Raw genomic sequence first — 20,762 nt, 5'->3', positions numbered from 1 at the left:
GGCTGAGATAGCGATTGTGTCTGTATAGGAGACCAATCTTCTAATGAGTTTTTTTGATGGCAGACTCTATGTGGGAGTCAAGCTTTAGATTTTTATCAATAATGATTCCTAGCAGTTTGGTTGAGGGGACTATTTCTAGTGGAGTTTTCTTGTGGCTTGTAATGCAGAACAGATTTCTGTCTAAAGTGGAATTTCTAGTAGGGATAAAGATCATTAGTTTTGTTTTGGAGGCATTTAGGGTAAGATGATTGGCTTTCATCCAAGATTTGGTTTTGGAGAAGGCAAGCTGGGTTTTTATTAGCAGTTCAGCGGGGAGGTGGCAGAGGAGATGATAGTGGAGTCGTCTGCATATTGGATGATGTTGGCATCAGGGATGGAGAGGTGGAAATTGTTGATAAATATGTTAAAGAGCAGAGGACCAAAAACAGAACCTTGAGGGACCCCAGTGGGTGTGGGTAGGAAAGGAGAGGTAGATTCCTTCCACTGGATGGCTTGTTGGCGGTTAGATAGGTAGCTGCTGAACCAAGCAAGGGTGGAGGGAGAGAGATGTAAGGATGAGAGCTGGGATAGAAGTAGGGGATGGGAGATGATGTTGAATGCTTTTGAAAGGTCTAAGAATAGTAATGATACATATTTGCCCTTATCATGTGCAAGGTTGATGGTCTCTAGAAAGGAAAGGAGGGCAGTGATGGTACTGTGGCTGGGGCGGAAGCCGTGTTGAGTGTGGGAGAGAAATTTGTTTAGGTTTAGATGTTGCATGATTTGTGCATGGATGTTTTTTTCAAGTATTTTTGAGAGGAGGAAGAGTATGGCTATATAGGTCTGACGTTATCTCGTGCATTACGACAGGGTTTTAGCTTGAGGAGAAGTCTTTTTATTGTGTTTGTGGGGATGGGTTTGAGGGTAAAGGGGGTGGAAGGAGGAGGCTTGCTGTTGGTGGGCAGGAGGAGTGGTCAGGGAAGGAGGAGGATAGTTTTGCAATGCAATCTATGAAGAAATGGTTGAAATTAGTGGCACTTTGAAGATCTGAGAGAGTAGGGTCTGGGCACGGGTTGCTTTTATTGCCTGGGTGAAGGATGGAGGACACGGAGCTCCAAAATCTTTTTGGATTGGATGAGTGAATGGATTGGAGTTTATTGTAGTAGTTTTTGCAGTCTTTGGTTATAAATTTTTTGGCTAAGTTATGTAGTTGTTTAAATTCTAGGAGGGTGTTGGTTGTGTTTGTTTTTGGTATTGTTACCATTTTTTGTCACACTGATGCATGATGTTTCCAGTTTCATGGGACAGCCAGGGTCAGGGATTTGATTTGATTCTTTTAGATCTTGGGGGGGGCCTGTTGATTTAGGATGGTTAGGAAATTATTGTTAAAATAGGATAATGCATCATCTAGTAGGAGAGTTTTTAGGGGTGACCAGTCTATGTGCTTCAGACATTCTGAGAGTGTGTGTGGGTTGAAGGAGGATACGTTGCGGGTTAGGATATATTGGTGATGTTTTAGGGGGGTAGGGGATATGTGGTTAATGAAGGCAGGTAGGTGGTTGCTGAGAGGATCGGGTAGAAGACTGGCTTGAGAGGCAAGGTGGGGTGGGTAGTGAGTATCCAGTCTATGATGGTACCAGAGGTTCCATCTTTGTTGGGCTTGGTTGGAAGGTTTATGAGTTGGGTGAAGTTGTAGAGATTGATTGACTGGGATGGGGTGTTAGAGTTGATGGAGGCCCAGTTGATGTTTACGTCACCAAGGATATAGGTTTCGAGTATTATATTGGAGTTAAACCAGGATAGTATGTCTTTTAATGTTTTGGCATTATTGCCTGGAGGGATATACATGGAGCAGATGCATAAAGATTTGAAGTTATTAAGCTTTAAATAGCCTATTGATATTTCGGCATTGGAGAAGGTAGGGATGGGGTTGGTGTATGGAAGTTAGAGTATGGGTGGATGGGGAGATTATAATTACTCCACCACCTTTTCTCCAGGTTCTATCATTGTGAAGGAGTTTGTAGCCAGGAGGAAGGATTTCATTGTCAGAGATGGAAGGTTTATGCCATGTCTCAGAGATGGCTGTAATATCAAGTTGGTTGTGAGCAAGCCAGGCATGCAGGTTGGGGATTTTATTTCTGAGGCTTTGTGCATTGAAGGTGGTTAGCCGGATGGTTTTGGGTTTGTGGGGTTTGGTGGGGCTGTTGCTTAGGTGGCTGGCTGAGGAGGGTCCAGGGTTAGGGTGGATGTCACCTGATTGAGAGAGGGAGTTGAGGTAGAGGTGTTGGAGGTAATGAATGGGGAATAGGAAGGAAGGGTTGTTGAGGGGGGAGGCTTTTTTTTTGAGGTGATGGTATGAAAGGGGTAGTGGGGGGAAGGAGTACAGAGTATGGATGGTTTGAAATAATGGCTTGGTTTAGAGCAATATAGTTCAGGTGAGATTAGGCTATAAACTGTGGATGTATAAGGGAGGGCAGTGATGGTGGTTTGGGGTTTAGAGATTGGTGTGTGTTAGGGAGACTTGTAAGGAAGGTTAGACAATAGAGGGAGATAAGACGGCTGGTTAGTATTAATGTGTGTGTGGAGGGGGTAGCCATAGTGTATGGAGTGTGTTGGGTAAGTATGTGATTGTGGATGGGAGTGTCTAGTTGTAGGCAGGGTGTGGATGAGAGTGATTAACTGCAGGCTGGGTGTGGTGAGGGAGGGGTTAGGGCGGGTATAAATGTAAAGGCACTGGGGGCGGGTGAAATTTGGGGGCAGGGTAGGGGAGCGGAGTGAGCCTGCAGGGCAAATGAAGTGGGAAGAGCCAGGTAGGGTGAGAGCTGCAGGAAAAACTATCAGTTGGTGGGGGCTCTGTAATGAGACGGTGTATAGTCTAGAGTGAGGTATATTTGGGGTGGGAGTCTGATATACGGGTACAGGGCAGAGTTGGGCTTTCCCCTTTATTATATGTCCTTACCTTTAGGTTTGGTGTACTGAATGATGGTAGCTTTGGTTAGGTAGTTGAACAGCAAGCAGGAAATCAAGTGTTGCACTATAGTGGGAGTCTGCTGCCACCTAGTGGTGAAATTGGGGTGGGAGACCGAGACTATAGTAGGCTTTTTAGGGAAAAACTATGAGAAAAAGCAACGGGAGGGGGGGTAAAGGGCTGCAGTAGGCTGCTAGAGTGCTTACTGAGGATAGGGTGCAATTAGTATTTAAAATAATCCAGTAGTTTAGGCCAGATACATACACGCTAGTTAATTCAACAGTTTTGTAGGTAGTCCCAGGTAGCTGACCAGTGTAATGAGTGTTCCCGTTTATTTTGTTGTCTTTTTAGGTTGAGGGGGAAAACACCCGAGGAGTGAGCTGTAAAGAGAGAGATTGGTAAGTTAGTGTTTATAGGGTAGATGGGAATATGTAAAAAGAAGCTGGATAAGGAGTGAGTGTATATGAGGGGGTACAGTTAGGAAGATAGAGATGCAGAGGCAACAAGCTTACATATAGGTAGAAGCAGGGTAGAGAGTCAGTGTAGGTGGGGAGTACAGTTAAAATATACAGATGCAGGGAATGTAATCAAACATTTCAGTACTTTCACAGTCAAAAGCAAAGCACATGCACATGAATCATTTGGAAATGCAGAAAATGCAGACAAACAACTCAGTAGTTCTCAATCTTACTCAGAGTACTTTCCCATAATAAACATTTATAGATTCATGGCAACTCACTGAGTACATGTTGATGCTGCCGCTGTTGGCGTTCAACCCCTGTAGCTTGATGAGTTTAACACTATGCAAGCTAATTATAATATCTGAAAACCCAACGGTTATGCACCGTGCTACATCGACTGCTGAAACATAAGAAATGGACACCCTAGTCCTGGCAGAGTAGTGCTCTGCAGTCTGCACCTTTGTATTGTGCTAGCACTTAATGCCGAGCAAAAACTGCATGTAAAACATTTAGAGTTTACAAAAACGCCCTATGGAGCACATGTAGATGGTGCCACAGTTGGCGTTCAGCTCCAGTAGCTGGCTGGGTTTGGCACTGTACAAGTTAAGTATATTATTAGAAACCCAACGGTTGTACACCGGGCTACATCGAGTGCTGAAGCAACATTCGTCTAGAAAAGTTTAGAAAGTGACTTTTAATGTGTTAGTTTGATTAAACGGACACTTTGCACCAAGCAGATAAGTACTCTATGGTCGGCATCTTTGAAATCAACTAGCACTTAAATATGAGCATAAAAAACACATGTCTTGCTTAGACACAGGCTTTCCCAGGCAAACAATGCTGTCTGGATATAATTAATACTATTTGTCGTTGCCTTTTAACCCTATCTGCATGCCGCTAACTCAGTTATAAGGCTATTCAGCAGTTTAGCACATGGCTGTTCGGCGACAAAGCATTGGATGTTAGATAAATGTTGTATAGGTATCAGGCCGTAAATATAGTACATTCAAGTAAAAAAACAGCAGTTGCAGGTAACACATGAGTAAGTTAATAGCATAAACGAAGATAATAATACACACATAAATGAAGTATAGGTTTCAGGCTGTAAATATAGTACATTCAAGCAAAAAACAGCAGTTGCAGGCAACACATGAGCAAGTAAGCAACATAAACAGTTGCTTGTGGCCTACCGAGTGCAAGACGAGCAGCCTAACTGCAGAAATGGCTAGGTGGTGGAGGACACACCAACCCCATCTACTTCCCTCTTTCTAAAAGGTGGCACTGCTGAAGCACCTCAGGGAAATAGGTATGGGGAGGAAGTGCACCTATGAGGAGGGGATAAGGAGGCAAGAGGGAGGGGCAGTACTGGAAGAGGGCCAGGGGGAAGGGAAGAGGCGGGTAGGAGTGAGAGCAGCAGGAAAAACTATCAGTTGGTGGGGGCTCTGTAATGGAACAGTGTATAGTCTAGATTGAGGTATATTGGGGTGGGAGTTAGTCTGATATAGGGGTACAGGGCAGAGTTGGGCTTTCTCCTTTATTATATGTCCTTACCTTTAGCTTTGGTGTACTGAATGATGGTAGCTTTGGTTAGGTAGTTGAACAGCAAGTAGGAAATCAAGCGTTACACTGTAGTGGGAGTCTTCTGCCACCTAGTGGTGAAATGGGGGTGGGAGACAGAGACTATAGTAGGCTTTTTAGGGAAAAACTATGAGAAAAAGCAACGGGGGTAAAGGGCTGCAGTAGGCTGCTAGAGTGCTCGCTAAGGGTAGGGTACAATTAGTATTTAAAATAATCCAGTTGTTTAGGCCAGATACATACATCTAGTTAATTCAACCATTTTGTAGGTAGTCCCAGGTAGTTGACCAGTGTAAGGGGTATTCCCGTTTATTTTGTTGACTTTTTAGGTTTGTTGAGGGGGAAAACACCCAAGGAATGAGACGCTAGTTAATTCAACAATTTTGTAGGTAGTCCCAGGTAGTTGACCAGTGTAAGGGGTATTCCCGTTTATTTTGTTGCCTTTTTAGGTTTGTTGAGGAGGAAAACACCCGAGGAGTGAGACTCTAATTAATTCAACAATTTTGTAGGTAGTCCCAGGTAGTTGACCAGTAAGGGGTATTCCCATTTATTTTGTTGTCTTTTTAGATTTGTTGAGAGGGGAAACATCCGAGGAGTGAGCTCTTTTAACAGTTTAGTTTTGTCTTCTATTTTTCCATGCTAGTCCTCTATGTAGTCATCTCCTGTATTTTTTTCCCTTTCTCTCGCTCTCTCTCTCCTTCCCATTGAAAGCTTTCTTCTGTATTGTTTTCCTTGTCTGCATCCTTAAAATAGCGACCGATTGAATTGTCCATTCTTTCTCAATCCTTATAAATATGTCAGTCCAGGAATTCCATGCTCCCTCTCTCTCTCATCCACCATTCCATCATGACTACAAGTTCCAAACTACTATATATGAATATAGAACTGCTGCCAAACCTAGGGAGCCTGTAACAAGAAAAATAGCCATAGATCCTGTACAGGTACAAGAGATATTTTGGAAATTGCATAAAAATTTGCATAAGGCAGAGAAGTAGGGAAATCAAGAAGAAGCACAAATGGAAGTATTTATGGAAGATTTAAGTATGCCAAGGTTAGAGGCAGATGAGGCTCAACAACTAACAGTTAAGATAGGAGGAGATGAGATAAAAGTGGTGATGTATAACCAATCTACAGAGAAGTCTCCAAGAATAGATGGTGTGTTGTGGAAGTTTGGAAGTTAGAAGGGAAGAAAGTGATAAAGATCTGGAAGGTTTTGTTTAACAGTATTTTAAAAGGAGAGGAGGCACCATCATCCTGGAAAAAAGCTGTGTTGGCTGTAATACCTAAAGACTGTAAAGACCTTTCTGATCTAGCTTCATGTTGGTGCATTTCAATTTTAAACCATGATTGTAACATGTTTATGTCTATAATGGCTAAAAGAATGGCAAAGGTGATGCCAAAATTGATAGATACTGACCAATGTGGTTTTGTGGTGGTGAAGCAAACATTTAACAATGTTAATAGAACAGTGATGATCCAGATTAAAGCAGAATGTTGGAAAATACTGCTGTTATTGGTGGGTCTTTATGCAGAAAAAGCAATCAACAGAGTAACCTGGGATTTTATGAGTAGTGGAATGGAAGCATTTGCATTTCATGTTAAAATAATAAAGTTAATTAGATGGATATATGAGGGGTTGGAAAAATCAAAATGGGAGAGTTCCTCTCTGATACGTTATGTCTGAATAGTGGAACCAGGTGGGGGTATCATCTTTCCGCTTTCTTATTTGCATTATATTTAGAATCATTGGCAAAGAAACTAAGGGACTTACAAATTCAAGGATATTTATTTATTTTTATTTACATATTTGACATTTGTTGACCAGGAAAGTCCGACTGGGTCAGGAACCCATTTTCAGCAGAGGCCTGGGAAGAAAAGCATCACAAAGTATAAAATGTTTAACAGAATGAAATCATTTTACCAATACGAAAACATTTTACAAATATAAAAAGCATTTTCCAAAAAAATGAAATACAATGATCATTACATTTCAATGGAAGTATAGCTTACATATTACGGGTAGTTTTATTAACATATTGGCAGTTGATAATTCTGACAGTAGTAAATATTGCAATCAAGAAGTACAGAGATAAAGGTTAATACAGTCGGTTTATCAAGTTGCAGTCTTTGTAGGTAGGCTGATAGAATGCAATTATAATGAAAGTTTGTACAGTTTAACAAGGGTGTCTACAGGGGTTTCTAGGTAGACTTCAGATAAATCTTTGGAAAAAAGAGATTAATGGAAAATAAATGTTTATCTAAGTACAGTAGTAATATTAGCAACTAAGTTGTAGAGAAGTGGGGGAGCTAGGGGGAGCTGTGTTGATTGGAACAGGGAGTTGCTAGGTTGCTTTGGAACAGGGGCAACAGTTTGTATCTTGCAGGTGTTTTCTTAGGGTGAGTTTGAAATTCTTGCAGTCTGTAATTGTCCTGATGCTGCTTGATAGGTCATTCCAGGGTTTTGCTACAGTGTAGACGTATAGGCACTGACCAGCTTTTTTGTTAGGTCAGTGTAGGGTTACTAGTTACTTGCCTTCAGATCAAAGGTTTCTTGTGGGTATGTAGGTTTGGAAGATTGAACTGAGTTCTGGGCAGTCGTCAGGTTGGTATATAACTCTGTGTGCCTTATTTAGTTGTAGGTGCTCTAGGAGGAGTGAGAATTTGAGCCAGTTGAGAGCAGTGCAGTGATGTGTGTTGTGAGGTACATTTACAGCAAGTTTTGCAATTTTGTTGCAGCAGGATTGTATTCCAGTATATTTTTTAAGGTAATCTGTTGTTTTTCATTATGGGAGCACCTTAGAGAAGGGAAGGGAGCAGATAAGTAACAGCCAGGGTGATTTTGGTGGTTGAGTTCATTAAGTTTTTGTGGCAGTATTGCATTCCTAGTTTGCAGTGGTTATTTTTGATTGCATTGTGAATACATAGATCAAAGGAGAGCTTATTGTCTATGGTTACTCCAAGTAGTTTGTCTCGGGTAACAACTTCTAGTTGATTATTGTTTAGAGAAATGATCTTGAAGTCGACTGAGAGATTCTTGGGTGTGAAAAGGAGAACTTTTGTTTTATTAGAGTTCAGCAGGAGCTGGGCAGTGTTTAGCCAGGTTTCTATGGATGTAAAGGCAGTTTGGGTTAGATGCTGAAGGTGTTTCATGTTGTTTGAAAAGGAGATGATAGTAAAATCATCAGCATATTGTATAAGGGAGCTTTGGCTGGAGGTGGTGTGAAGGGTGTTAGTGAAGATGTTCGAGTAATGGTCCGAGAATGGACCCCTGTAGAACTCCGGTGTTATCTGGTAGATAGTTTGAGAGGGTTCCCTGCCATTTTACGCATTGTTGCCTGCCTGTTAGGTAACTGTTGAACCATAGTTGAGAAGTAGGGGAGAGACTGAGGTTAGAGAGTTGTAGTAGTTTTGGGTGGGGAACTGTGTTGAAGGCTTTGGATAAATGAAGAAATATTACAGATTTTAGCAGTCCAGCATCCCTGGCTTTGTTGACTGTATCTGTGAAGGAGACTAATGCAGTTGCTCTACTATGTGACAGTCTGAAGCCATGCTGAGTGGGGTAAGTAATTTGTTTTGTAGGGTATGATTAAGTAGCTGTTTATGTATGCATTTTTTTAATAGTTTGGATAGGGGAGATAGTATCGCGATAGGGGGATAATTGGAAATGTCATAGGATTTACCACCTTTGTGTAGGGGGGAGTTATGGATTTTTTCCAGAGGGTGGGGATGTAGGACTCTGTGATGGATCAGGTGATGAGTATACTGACTGGTTAAGCTATGGCATCGGCAGCGGGCTTTAAGTACGGTGGTGGGAGATTATCAGTGGAGGAACAACAAGTTTTTAGTGTGAGGAGTAACGTACATATGTGGTGAGTGGGTACAGGTCAGAGAGTAAAGAGAAGAAGATGTCGGTGAGTTGTAGTAGTAACCTGACGGACATGGGAAGATAAGGGGGGGGGGTTCTGTAATAGTTTGGGAAGGTCTTGGGTTTTGACTGGGGTGAGAATTTGAAGGCTGGTTAGAAGGATTGAATAGATTGAGTATGCTGTCAATGAAATGTGTGTTGAAGGCTTCATCTATTTGGGATGGGGTTTTATTGGTGGGAGGGGATTTATTTTCTTTGGTTCCAGGGTTAAGGAGCTGAAAGATGGTATGCCAACATTTTTTTGGGGTAGTTTTTGTTGGTGGTTAAATGGTGGGAGAAATAGTGCTTTTCGTCCTTGTTAACTATTTTTTTTGCCTGGTTGCATAGTTGTTTGTACTTTTGGTAATTTGGTTCACTTTTAGTTTGTTGCCATTCTTGTCAGGTTTTGTCTGTTGTTACTAGTAGGTTTTTGGTGTCCTTCGTTGGCCAGAGACCGTATTTATTTTTATTCTTGTAGTGTGGAGGGGGTTAGGTTGTTAAGGGTATCTTGGAATATTTTGTTGATGTGGCTAATGGTGTCATCTAATGGTAAGGATTGTAGTGAGGACCAGTTCATAGATTTTAGTATTGAGTTAAATTGTTGTTGGTTTAAATTAGACAAATTAAGTGAGGTTTTATAAGTGTATTTTTTGCTGCTTTGGATTATGGTTCTGTTAGTATAGGTGGGTAGGTTGTCACTTAAATTAGTAGGTGGTGTTCCAGAGTTGGTGTATTTGTGGGGATCTTAAACTAGGATCCAGTCTAGTGTAGTTCCTTGGTCTTTATTTTTTGAAATTCTTATTGGAAAGATAAGTTGGGTAAAACTGTATAGGTTTATGCTGTTGGTGATGTGGGTGGAGTTTAGACTTTGCCAATTTGTTTGTCCCCCCTAGGATGCTGGTTTCGGTGGTGATGTTTAGGGAGATCCAGGAAAGGAAATCTAATATGGGGATGTTATTCCCTGGAGAAATATATAGTACTGCAATGCATATTTGTTTGGTCTTATTGATTTTTAAAGTGCTAGGAGAATTTCAGCAGTACAGAAGGAGGGGATGGGTTTAGGATATGGAAGTAGGGTGAAAGTATTAGAATAGGTTAATGCTACACCGTTCCCTTTTTATGAATTCGGTCTACTCTAATTATGTTGTAGCCTGGTGGGAATAGTTCAGTATCTTTAATATGTGGCTTGAGCCACATTTCAGTGAATGCTAATATATCAGGGGAGTGTTGGGTTAGCCAAGCGTGGAGTTATTTAGTTTTATTGCAGATGCTACACAGGTTAAGAGTGATTAAAAGTAGATTTTTAGAGGAAAAGGTTTTGGAAGGGGTGAGGTTGGAGGAAGGGTCAGGGTTTGGATAGTGTTCAAGAAAAATTGGCTTTATTGACAGATGATATTATTTTGGACCTATTGGAATCAGAAAAAGACATCTCAATGTTGTAGAATATTCTGAGACATTTCTGTATTTTTTAGGAATATGAAATTAATGACGATAAAACAAAGGCTATAGTTATAAACTATTCACCCACACATGAACTGGTCCGGCAATATGCATATTTATAGGGACATGATAAAATGAAGTGTTTAGGAGTATGGAATAAAAATGATTCAGCTATGGCAGCTAAGGATATGTGGGAAGAGACTAAACAGAAGATAACACAAAAACTGAGAAAGTGGAAGCTCTTGTCTGTGGATATGGGTAGCAAGATACAAGCAATAAAAGTGTTTTTAGTCCCTTTAGTTTTATACATAAGTCAGCTATATTTTTATTAACCAACGAGAAGTTGTGGATAGTAATAAAGACTTGAAGGATTTTATTTGGGAGGGGAAGAGTCAAGTGGGATAAGTTAATCCTCCCAATAGAACAAGAAGGTTTAGGATTACCTGATTTGAAGGGATATTTTAGTGCTACACAGTTAGGACTGTTATACATAACCCAAGCAGAAAGCTGTAATTCAAACTGGAAAAGGATGACGATGAAGCGGAGAGTAATTCAAGAAATAAGGATAGAATGGGGTTTTGGACATAGATCATTAAAGAGGAGAATAATAACAGTCATACAGATATTATATCCATTATGTATCAGAAAGTATACCAAGAACTAAGCCAATACAGGAATGGAGAAAGGAAATTCTGACAATAAGGATAAATGAAATTAGGAGTACAGAAACTAGACAAGAGAAGGGTGGAATTTACTGGAAGAAGCTGACAAAGGAACCAAGATACGGGGAACAAATAAGTAGAGAAGGAAATGCATTAGAATGGGAAGAGGCCAATAAGACATTTGGATGGCAGCTAGTGATTGCTTTCCCTATCAGGGATTGATATACAAGCATAGACAAAGAGTCCTAGGGTAGGGGAGTCCTAAATGAATGACCTGCACTGGTTGAGCTTCTAATTCAATGTAGCATAGAAGCTGCTGTTAAAAAAGTGATAATTAGTAAGGCATATAAAATATTGCACGGTAAGTATGGAATCAGTCAGAAGTCAGAAAAGGTTGGGAAGATAAATTAGATATGCAATTCATAAAGAAACAATGGGAAGACCTATATATATATATATATATATATATAGATATATATATATATATATATATATATATATATATAGCTCCTGAATATGCAACAAAGCATAGAAGATTTAGGATTTTTGCCTTGAAGTTATTGCATAGATACTTTTATATCCCAACCAGACTCCAAAAACTATTTCCTCAGGTAGATGGCAAATGCTGGAGGTGTGTTGGAGAAAAAAAGAGGGAACTAGGAACATACTTTAAAACTTTGTACAGAGTACTCTGTCAGGAACATTGGGCGAGCACATGATTTTTTTGAGCTGGGATACAGGATCTGAATTGCTGAAACATAGTAAGGCCTTGTTAAGATTAATTTAGATGGCTGCCAAAAAAAAAGCAATCACTAGAAAATGGAAATCAAAATCTAAACCAGCTGTAATTTGAAGTAGTGAATATTGTAACAGAGATAAAAAAGTGGGATGTTTAGAAAAGGGTAGGAGTAAATTGCATAGAAAAAAAGGAAACTGTAGGAATAATGTACACAAAAAAAATGTTTTGGAGGAATGAGGTGTAAAAGAAGGCAGGAATTTACGAATAAATAACACAGGTGAACCAGAGCAAAACGGCTGTAACAGTTCTATTCCTATAAAGTAATCACCAGTCCACAGTAAAAATCCAACTTCTTCTTTATTCGAACAAATAAAACAGATGAAATGAGCGCTTTCACGTATCCTTGATACGCTTCATCAGATTTCATTATAAAATAAAGCAGCTCAACTTAAATAGTACTCTATAATCCTTCATTGCATCATTTATCTAATTAATTAATTAATTAACAACCATCTTTCTTTAATAAAAGAGTATAATTTACTTTTAAAGTCATACTCACATTTAGTACTGATAGCATTCATCCTATGGTATCAGGTCATCATTTATACACATTTTAAAGTGTCTTCTGAAAAATCAAGCTGCTTTGTGAATTCTTTAAATAGCATATTTAAAACTAAACTAAAACTAAACATAAAAGTTGTATATTGTGAAAGCAAGTAATAAGAGATATATATAATGTATATATATATATACATATCTTGAATATATATATATATATATATGATCTGACAGATACATCAATAATTACTAAACAGATACTTAGAAAGTATATTCAAACTCCTGATTATCTATGTAAAAATCATGTTTCATAACTACATATTTAATGCATCACTAAGGCCAAACATTAATTACTTCACCATAACAGTTCATGTATCGATCAACAAATAAATAAATAAATAAATAGATCAATAAATACACTAATGTATGGTCAAGTAAAAATCTATAAGTAAACAAGTGAATAAATATAAACATAAATATATATCTAAATATATATATGTAACATGATATACATTATATCTGAAAACATATAAACATATGGACAAATACATAATATACTGAAAAAGTAAAAATATATGACCGTGCTGCTAACAATTCCTATCAGTTATGAATATGTTATATTCTATTCAATTAATATTTAACATATAAACTATCTAATGAGATTATTATCTATGCCTATCAATGTAAATGTACAAATGAATAAATAGATAAATAAATAATAAGTAAATAAATAGATAATAATAAATATATGTGATCTTGCTTGTTTTGTATAACATTGTATTATAAGAATAAATATAAACATTTCCTTAAATAGCTACATATGTATGGGATGTATACGATCTTCATGCATCCACATATTATTCTCTTGTTACAATTAATCATCATCATCAATCATTAATCATATATATAAGGCAGGAATTTAATAATTTTGGCAATGTTACATAGATTATAATGTGATGTATAATGTTTGTAAATATGAACTTGTTAATACGGTTTGATTACTTTTATATAAAGTGAAAAAAAATAATATATGAACACTGCAATGCAATACAAAAAAGCAGGGAAAAATGCTTTGTATTGACATAAAATCCACAAGTTTTAACAATTTTATTTTTTATGTGTTAGCAGAGTCTGCATGTCCTCCCTGTGGTCGCGTAGGTTTCCTCCCACATCCCAAAGACATTCTGTAGGTGGATTGGACACTCTAAATTGGCCCTAGGTGTTGGTGCATGTGTGTGCCTTCTGTGGAAGGTTGGGTGCCTGGCTGGCAACTCGACACTGTAAAACTCCACTGCCAATTATGAGCGGACAAGTGATCCGCTGTGGTGACCCCTAACCGGGAAAAGCCGAAAGAAGATTTTTTTATGTGTTAGACACTGTAGCACTTAATGTTGGGGTGGGGGATTCTAAGAACATGTAGACAGCAAGTGATCATTCTTCTCAAGGTCTTAGTGTAAGAAATCTAGGCAAAGCCAAAAATAACGGTGGGACAAGGGCCCAGAAATAGGAACAGATTTCAAATATTGTTCTTATAAACATAGAAGGTTGCTGAAGTAAGTCTTGTGTTAGCATGCATTTTTCTAAAGGAAATGAAGTCTGAAACTCAAATACCTGTCATTATTTAGATACTTCAGTCCTCAAGAATTTGCTAGAAAACCACAGATTTTATGAAGAACAGGCAAAAATATGAGGCAAAAATCTAAGCATTCTGCAAAAAAATGGACAGTTGAGAGGTATACAAGGAAAATGACAGGTAAATAAGATTAAGTAATACAAATTCTGCAGGCTTGAATGACTACATTTTAAATGTGATTTAAATAAATAGAGGCTTACGACCAACTTCAAGAAATTATTTTAAAGAAGGGACATGATTGGATCTGTCCTATGGTTTAAGATCAGGTAAAAGAGCTGATTTTAGAGAAAGGACTTGATTGGGTGTGTTTTAGATGATGTCATGATTTTTTTACGGTTGTATGAGCTGAGTTTTATCTTGTAGTCAGAGTCTGAAGAAATCTGAATTTTAACAGACAAAAGGAGTGCTTGTTTGAAAGAATGACACAGTGGATTTTGTATTTTTTCTTGTTTTTATTTTGTGTGTACAATATATGTATGTATTGCAGTTTGTCATTCACTCTGTATATACTGTATCTATTGGATCAGTGTTTTACCCTGGTTACCAAGTTTAAAACAAAAATAAAATAATAAAAATATTTTCCACGTTAGAGGCATTTACTCCTTCTGTCATTAATGTTGACAAGTAAGTGTTACATCTGAGTGCTATGCAGTGCTGTCTTAAGGCTTGGGTAACTAGTTGCTCTGACTTTTTCTTTAGTAAGATGGATAAAGAAAAGGTCTAAAAAATGGTCTAATGTGGCCTTCAAACTCTGCCGCAGGACACCCATGACGTGTGAATTGTGTGGGTCTGGAACACACCAAGCAGGACTGCGACCTTTGTAAAGCATGCAGTAATAGGTTACATAGTAAACACCATAATAAACATATAGACTTCTTCCCTGTGAGGAAGAGAGGATAGCCATGGAGGAACAGAGGCATTTAGAAGAGACAATCTCTGACAGCTGTAACATTCTGCTAAACTGACCAGGTCAGTACCTACCCTTCAAAGCAGGTTTAAGCTCTCTCCATCACTTCTTAAACTGTTCCCTCTGAGGCTTCCTTGTTGGAGGTTATTATAGTTCCTAACCCCTTTCCGAGAAAGAGACTGGAAGGTTTTTCTTCTGAGAATCGGTTATCCATATATCTTGAATCCAGGCTATCCTCAGCTTTTTTTCATGAAGCCTTCTAGGTCTTTCAGGAGTCCCTCAGCTCACGTCAGCTGGGACAGAATTATGCATGCCTTGGTTAAGGCTCAACTTGCAATGGGTGTCCTCTTGTTTACCCTCTAACTCTAGGTTAGTAGAGAAGGACCTATTCCCTTAACCTCGTATGCTCTTTTCACCGGGCTGGTCTCAGCTTCAAGAGTTTTGGTGCCAGTGATTATACTGGTATAATCAGCATCTGCAGTGATGGAATGACCTCCATTAGCATCTGCTTAGCTGTAGACTGTAGTTTCAACACCTGTTCTATTTTAGGTCACCTAGACACCATTGAGAATAATTTTTGGTGTTGGAGTCCTCCGTGTTTGACCCATTGGTGCCAAAACCAAGTATGGTGCCAGTCGCACCCTAGATTGTAAGAGCCTGTCCTTCAGTGTTACTGCCTCATGCATTGACATTGAGGAGAGCACCACTGACATTGACACTGATGGGAGCAACTTCAGTATTTGAGTTTTTGGAAAGGACCACTGAGCTGCCCACCAGATTGGTAGTCTGAGATGCACCTCAACCTCTGCTGCACCTTAAGACACCTCTTAATCTGGAGCCTTGCATCCATAATCATTGCCCCAGTGAATTTTTCTGAAAGGTCTTCATAGACCCCACCCTTCAGGAAAAGACCCTTCCTCAGATCACTTGTTTGAGTCTGTTCTAAGTGTAACCAGGAATAGGTGGTGCAACATGAATCACCTGGGTTTCCCAGCTGAGTCCTGGAAACCAGATGGAAATCTCTACAAAGGAGAGGGTTCCCACAGTTTCCTCTAGATTGGACCAGATTCAGGACAGTCCTTAAATTGTTAACAGAGAGGCTTTTGGCCTGTTTACTGTACACTGGAGCAAGGCCCCCTTGTGGACTCTGCTGTGAAGTGGCTGCAACCTGGATGAAGCTATCTGATGACACTGGTGCTGTTTATCTGGTAGATAGAAATTCCAGAGTGATAGACCACATAGGGAAACCCTCCTTCATGTCAGGTACCTTCACTGTAAGAGAAGTAAATTACCTACTCACATGAGATGTTTTTGGACAGAAATTACTGAAAATGTTGTTGGCCAGTGATGCCTCACATCAGGTCAAGTCAGGGATTTTGACAATATTTAACATCACTTCACTCTCCATGAGACGTATCCATAATATCATTTGCAGAGCAGCCAGGATGGGTATTGCTATACTTTGCCATCTTACATTGTCCCACCAGCCCAGCACCCCAGTACTCCACATCCAAACTGAGCCAACCAGCTGATCTTCTACACCCTTGGACTTGCTATGAGTTTTCTGGAGCTGGTTGTGTATCTTAAAGGCATTCCATGGGCTTGACAATCTCTGCATCCATCCTTGGTGTTTTTATTTCATTTTATATTATTTTATTTTACATTTGTTGACCAGGTTATTCTGACTGAGCTTAGTGGCCCATTTTCAGCAGACACCCCAGAGTTTTCTTTTGTATACCCTATCTACCCCCCCCCCCTTGTGGTGACATGGTTACATCCAAGGGGTGGATGTGAAAAAAGACATTACAACACATCATCCTGCCTCCTCAGCAGCTCAGTCAGGTCCACTCTGTCTTCTCTTTACATCAAACCTCCCCTGACAATGTCCCTTGTCCCCACCAGGTTTCTTTGAGGAGGAGACACCCATGTAGCTGCTATTTCATGAGATAGGCATGCCCATCCTTCCCTGATGGACCGTCAAGTCATCTGAGCCATGAATTGAATTTGGTTCATCAGGTTCGTAGTCAGGGCTTTATCTCTCTCTCTCTCTCTACCACTGGAGTGGCTCATGACAAGTATTACTATCCGGTATCATGTCTGGCTAAGGCCGTGCAGTTTTGAGGAAAACCTTCAGGCATCTTTCACCAATGCCCCATTTGATGGGTCAGTCCTCTTTCACTAAAGAGTTAGCAGAAAGGAACAGCCTCTCAACCTATAGTGTCAAATTCTTGGCCCCACAAAAAATCTACTCAAGAAATCAGAATGGTGCCAAGAATTTGTGGAACTACAAGGCTGAACAGCAATTCTTGGATCAATGATTGGATAAAGACACTGAGAATGAGGGGCTTCCTCAGCAGATTCCATCCTCAAGGCAGAGGAGCTTCACAGAATTAGGGTTTTCATGACTTCCATGGGAGGTAGCAGCAAAACCCCCCAAAAGTGTGTCTGTATCCCACTGTAGAGACAGTGGGGGGGGGGGGTTGGCTATTCCTTCAATGTCTGGCATGGCTGGCCATCACATTTAGCAGCTGGGTAAGAATTTACACTGTGCATTTAGCAGCTGGGTAAGAATTTACATGGACTCTGTGCACTACCAATTGCATGCAACCCTCCCTGCCCACTGGAGAGGCATATGGGACACACCTCCTACCTGCTCCTGCTCCACAAATGCTGGGCTGCTGATTGAACCTCATTTGCCTAGGTCACAGTAAAGTTTCCATCTTTCTGTGGCACGGAGCCAGGATTTTCTCAGTATTATGCTGTATCATGGTGTGCTGTTTCTGCTGCACTAAATTAATTGGCCTGCAGTTGCTGAGTCCCCAAAACTTACAATTCCTTCCCTTCAACATGTGATTATTAACTGTTGTCTCTGGTGCTCAAATTGACATCAGACAGCAGTTAGACTAACTTGGAAGGGGCTATGCATTGTTAGAGAAATTGGGGCCAGCTGAATGGCCTACATAGGAACAGTACATAAAATCAGAAGTTAAATCAGTTTCATACTTTTAGGGAGCCAGCTGCAGTGGCATTGAAGAATTAAGCTCTGGCTATGGCCTAGGTGACCAGAATTCAATCAGTGGCTCAGGTGCTTGACAGAGCTGGCTGAGAAGTATAGGCATGCCTTTTTTGGAAGGGGGAGGGGAGCAGGATGTATACAGCCACATTCCCTTGCAGGATGGATGGTGTTGCACTGCACATCATTGGTGCAGATTCTGGCTTAGTGGTAGCCTTCATTGAGAAGTTTACAGGAGCATGCACTCACAGACTCATAGGGAAGTGTCGTGGTCAGTACAGTGGCATGGGGGGGATTAGGCCACGCAAATGTCCTCATTGCCAAGATGCCAACAGGGGCACAAACAACCCTTAAGTCTGCCTCTCTTGTTGTCTCTGACCCTCCCGTACCATACTGGGGTAAGTCCCCAGTACAGGGGGGCAAATGTGCAGAGTGTAATTGCAGGAGGATTGATAATTAGCAGGCATGGAGCAAAAAACACCTAGAAAAATACTTTTAATGTGGAAGTTTTCACACTGTCCTCTTGAATTTACATTGCTTGGAGAAGGCTTTGTTGCAGGTCTCCAGCTGAATGTCTCATAAAGAAGGCTAGACATTTAATTTCAAAAGCATAATCAGCAGTTATAGTGTTACCATGTGAAATGGAAGGTAGTCAAGCTAGGCATGGTATAAAAGAGTATACAGAAGAATCACAGTCACTCATTTTTCTGAAAACAGTTCACTGAATTTAGAGATGTAGTTAATCTAGAATGAAAGGGAGCACTGGGGAAAACATCTTTTCTGCAAGTAGAGTACTGGAGTCACTGGTCTAAGTGCTGTCTCATTTTTAAACTGATGATATCTAAATAACTGTACATACTGATAATGTTTTGTTTCTCTAAATGCGTATTTTTTATGTTATTTTCCATTTCCTTCCCATTTCCACACACATACCTTAGTTTCAGAAGAAGAAGGAGGGAAGCCTTTTCAATGTCCAGTCTGTGGTTTGATTATAAAACGGAAGAGTTACTGGAAAAGGCACATGGTAATCCATACCGGACTGAAAAGCCACCAATGCCCTCTTTGCCCATTCCGATGTGCACGCAAGGATAATCTTAAGTCCCATATGAAGGTAAGACAATAGTTGATATCAAGGGTGGTCATCAAAAAAGAATTGTGCTTCTTGTTGTAAAGCTCTGCTTTGATATGAGAGATTTAACTGTTTGAGCCATGCTACAGATTTTTTTATGTATTATGATATGTGAAAGTGAACCTAGTGGCAGACTGTTTCTCTCATCTTTGTCATTTTGTCTTGTATTGTCTTCATTACAGCATGCGTTAAAACTTACATTTTTAAAGCCATTTAAAGTTTCTGTCCCTGATGGCAATATATTTCTTTATCTTTTTTTTAACTTACCTAATGTGCCTTTTTTCTCAAGTCTGATTCTCATTCAGTGCTTTTATTATAGTGTGCCTTTATGTGTGTTTGCATCAGTATGTGTAGATATTTGGGACTGATTTTCTTTATAATATAATGCAAAAATGCATCCACTGCACTTTGGGTCAGTATGGGGTCATGTGGTTCTTACCTTTAGGTGTTTAGCTAAATTAAACCAACAATGTCACCAGCTTTTTCAAATTTTAGGCAGATGACTGAAATCTCGTAATATGTTATAACTAACTTGCTGTGACTTTTCTTCTGTGTGGCATGGTATTCTACAGACTGTGTTAGCTTAGGCAGTTCTTATCTACAATCATGTTCTGTAGTTCAGTGTATATTTACCTTTTTGGGTCAGTTTCTCCTCTTAGCTGTTAGCAGTTTTCATCTATGTGTCATCTTTTAGCCTCCGATTAGGATCTAATGTTTCTTCAATTATGGAACTTACCTATCCCTGTGTCAGTGAGCTGGATAACAGTGTAATACTGTGGATATAAAACAGTTACAGACCCTGTTAAAATGCCAGGTTTTTGTGATATAAAAAATGAGACCACAATAAATCATTTCAAAACTTTTCTCACCTTTAATGTGGCCTGTAACCTGTAGAATTCAATTGAAAAACAAACAAATCTGTTAGGGGAAAAAAAATAAACGTACAATAAGCTGATTGCATAAGTGTGCACACCCTTAAACTAATACTTTGTTAAAGCACCTTTTGATTTAATTACAACATTCAGTCTTCATGCAGTCTTCATGGGTAGGAGTCTATCAGCAAGGCACATCTTGACTTGGCAATATTTGCCCACTGTTCCTTGCAAAAGCGTTCTGGATTTAGGTATGGGATCTGGCTGGGCCATTCCAAAACTTTAATTTTCTCCTGGTGAATCCATTTTTTTATTGATTTGGATGTATGCTTGGGGTCATTGTCATGTTGAAAGGTGAAATTCCTTTTCAGCTTTCTAGCAGATGCCTGAAGGTTTTGGGCCAAAAGTGACTGGTATTTGGAACTGTTCATAATTCCCTCCACCTTGACTAAAGCCCCATTTCCAGCTGAAGAAAAGCAACCCCAAAGCATGATACATGCCACCGCCATGCTTCACCATGGGGATGGTGTTCTTTTGGTGATGCGAGTGTTGTTTTTGTGCCAAACGTACCTTTTGGAATTGTGGCCAAAAAGTTCAACCTTGGTCTCATCAGACCATAACACATTTTCCCACATGCTTTTGGGAGACTTGATGTATTGTTTTGCAAATTTTAGCCGGGCCTGGATGTTTTTCTGTGTAAGTAAAGGCTTCTGTCTTGCAACCCTACCCCATAGCCCAGACATATGGAGAATACAGGAGATTGTTGTCACATGTAGTACACAACCAGTACTTGCCAAAAATTCCTGCAGCTCCCTCAGTGTTGCTGTAGGTCAGTTGGCAGCCTCCCTGACCAGTTTTTGTCTTGTTTTTTCATAAATATTGGAGGGCCATCCAGTTCTTTGCAACGTCACTGTTGTCCCAT

At 39.8% G+C, this 20,762-nt stretch overlaps 1 protein-coding gene across 1 annotated transcript in view; it reads left to right on the top strand.

The window, feature by feature from the left end:
• Positions 1–20,762, top strand: part of ZNF827 (zinc finger protein 827) — a 1,349,262-nt gene that overhangs the window by 476,696 nt on the left and 851,804 nt on the right. Inside the window, exon 3 of the mRNA XM_044062231.1 lies at positions 18,778–18,950. Within this exon, the coding sequence (XP_043918166.1) occupies positions 18,778–18,950 (173 nt within the window). The remainder of the gene's footprint in view (positions 1–18,777; positions 18,951–20,762) is intronic.

The sequence above is a fragment of the Protopterus annectens genome, chromosome 2.part1, assembly GCF_019279795.1.
Source record: "Protopterus annectens isolate FY-2018-M chromosome 2.part1, PAN1.0, whole genome shotgun sequence".
NCBI lineage: Eukaryota > Metazoa > Chordata > Ceratodontiformes > Protopteridae > Protopterus > Protopterus annectens.
This window is presented reverse-complemented; position numbering and strand designations above follow the sequence as displayed.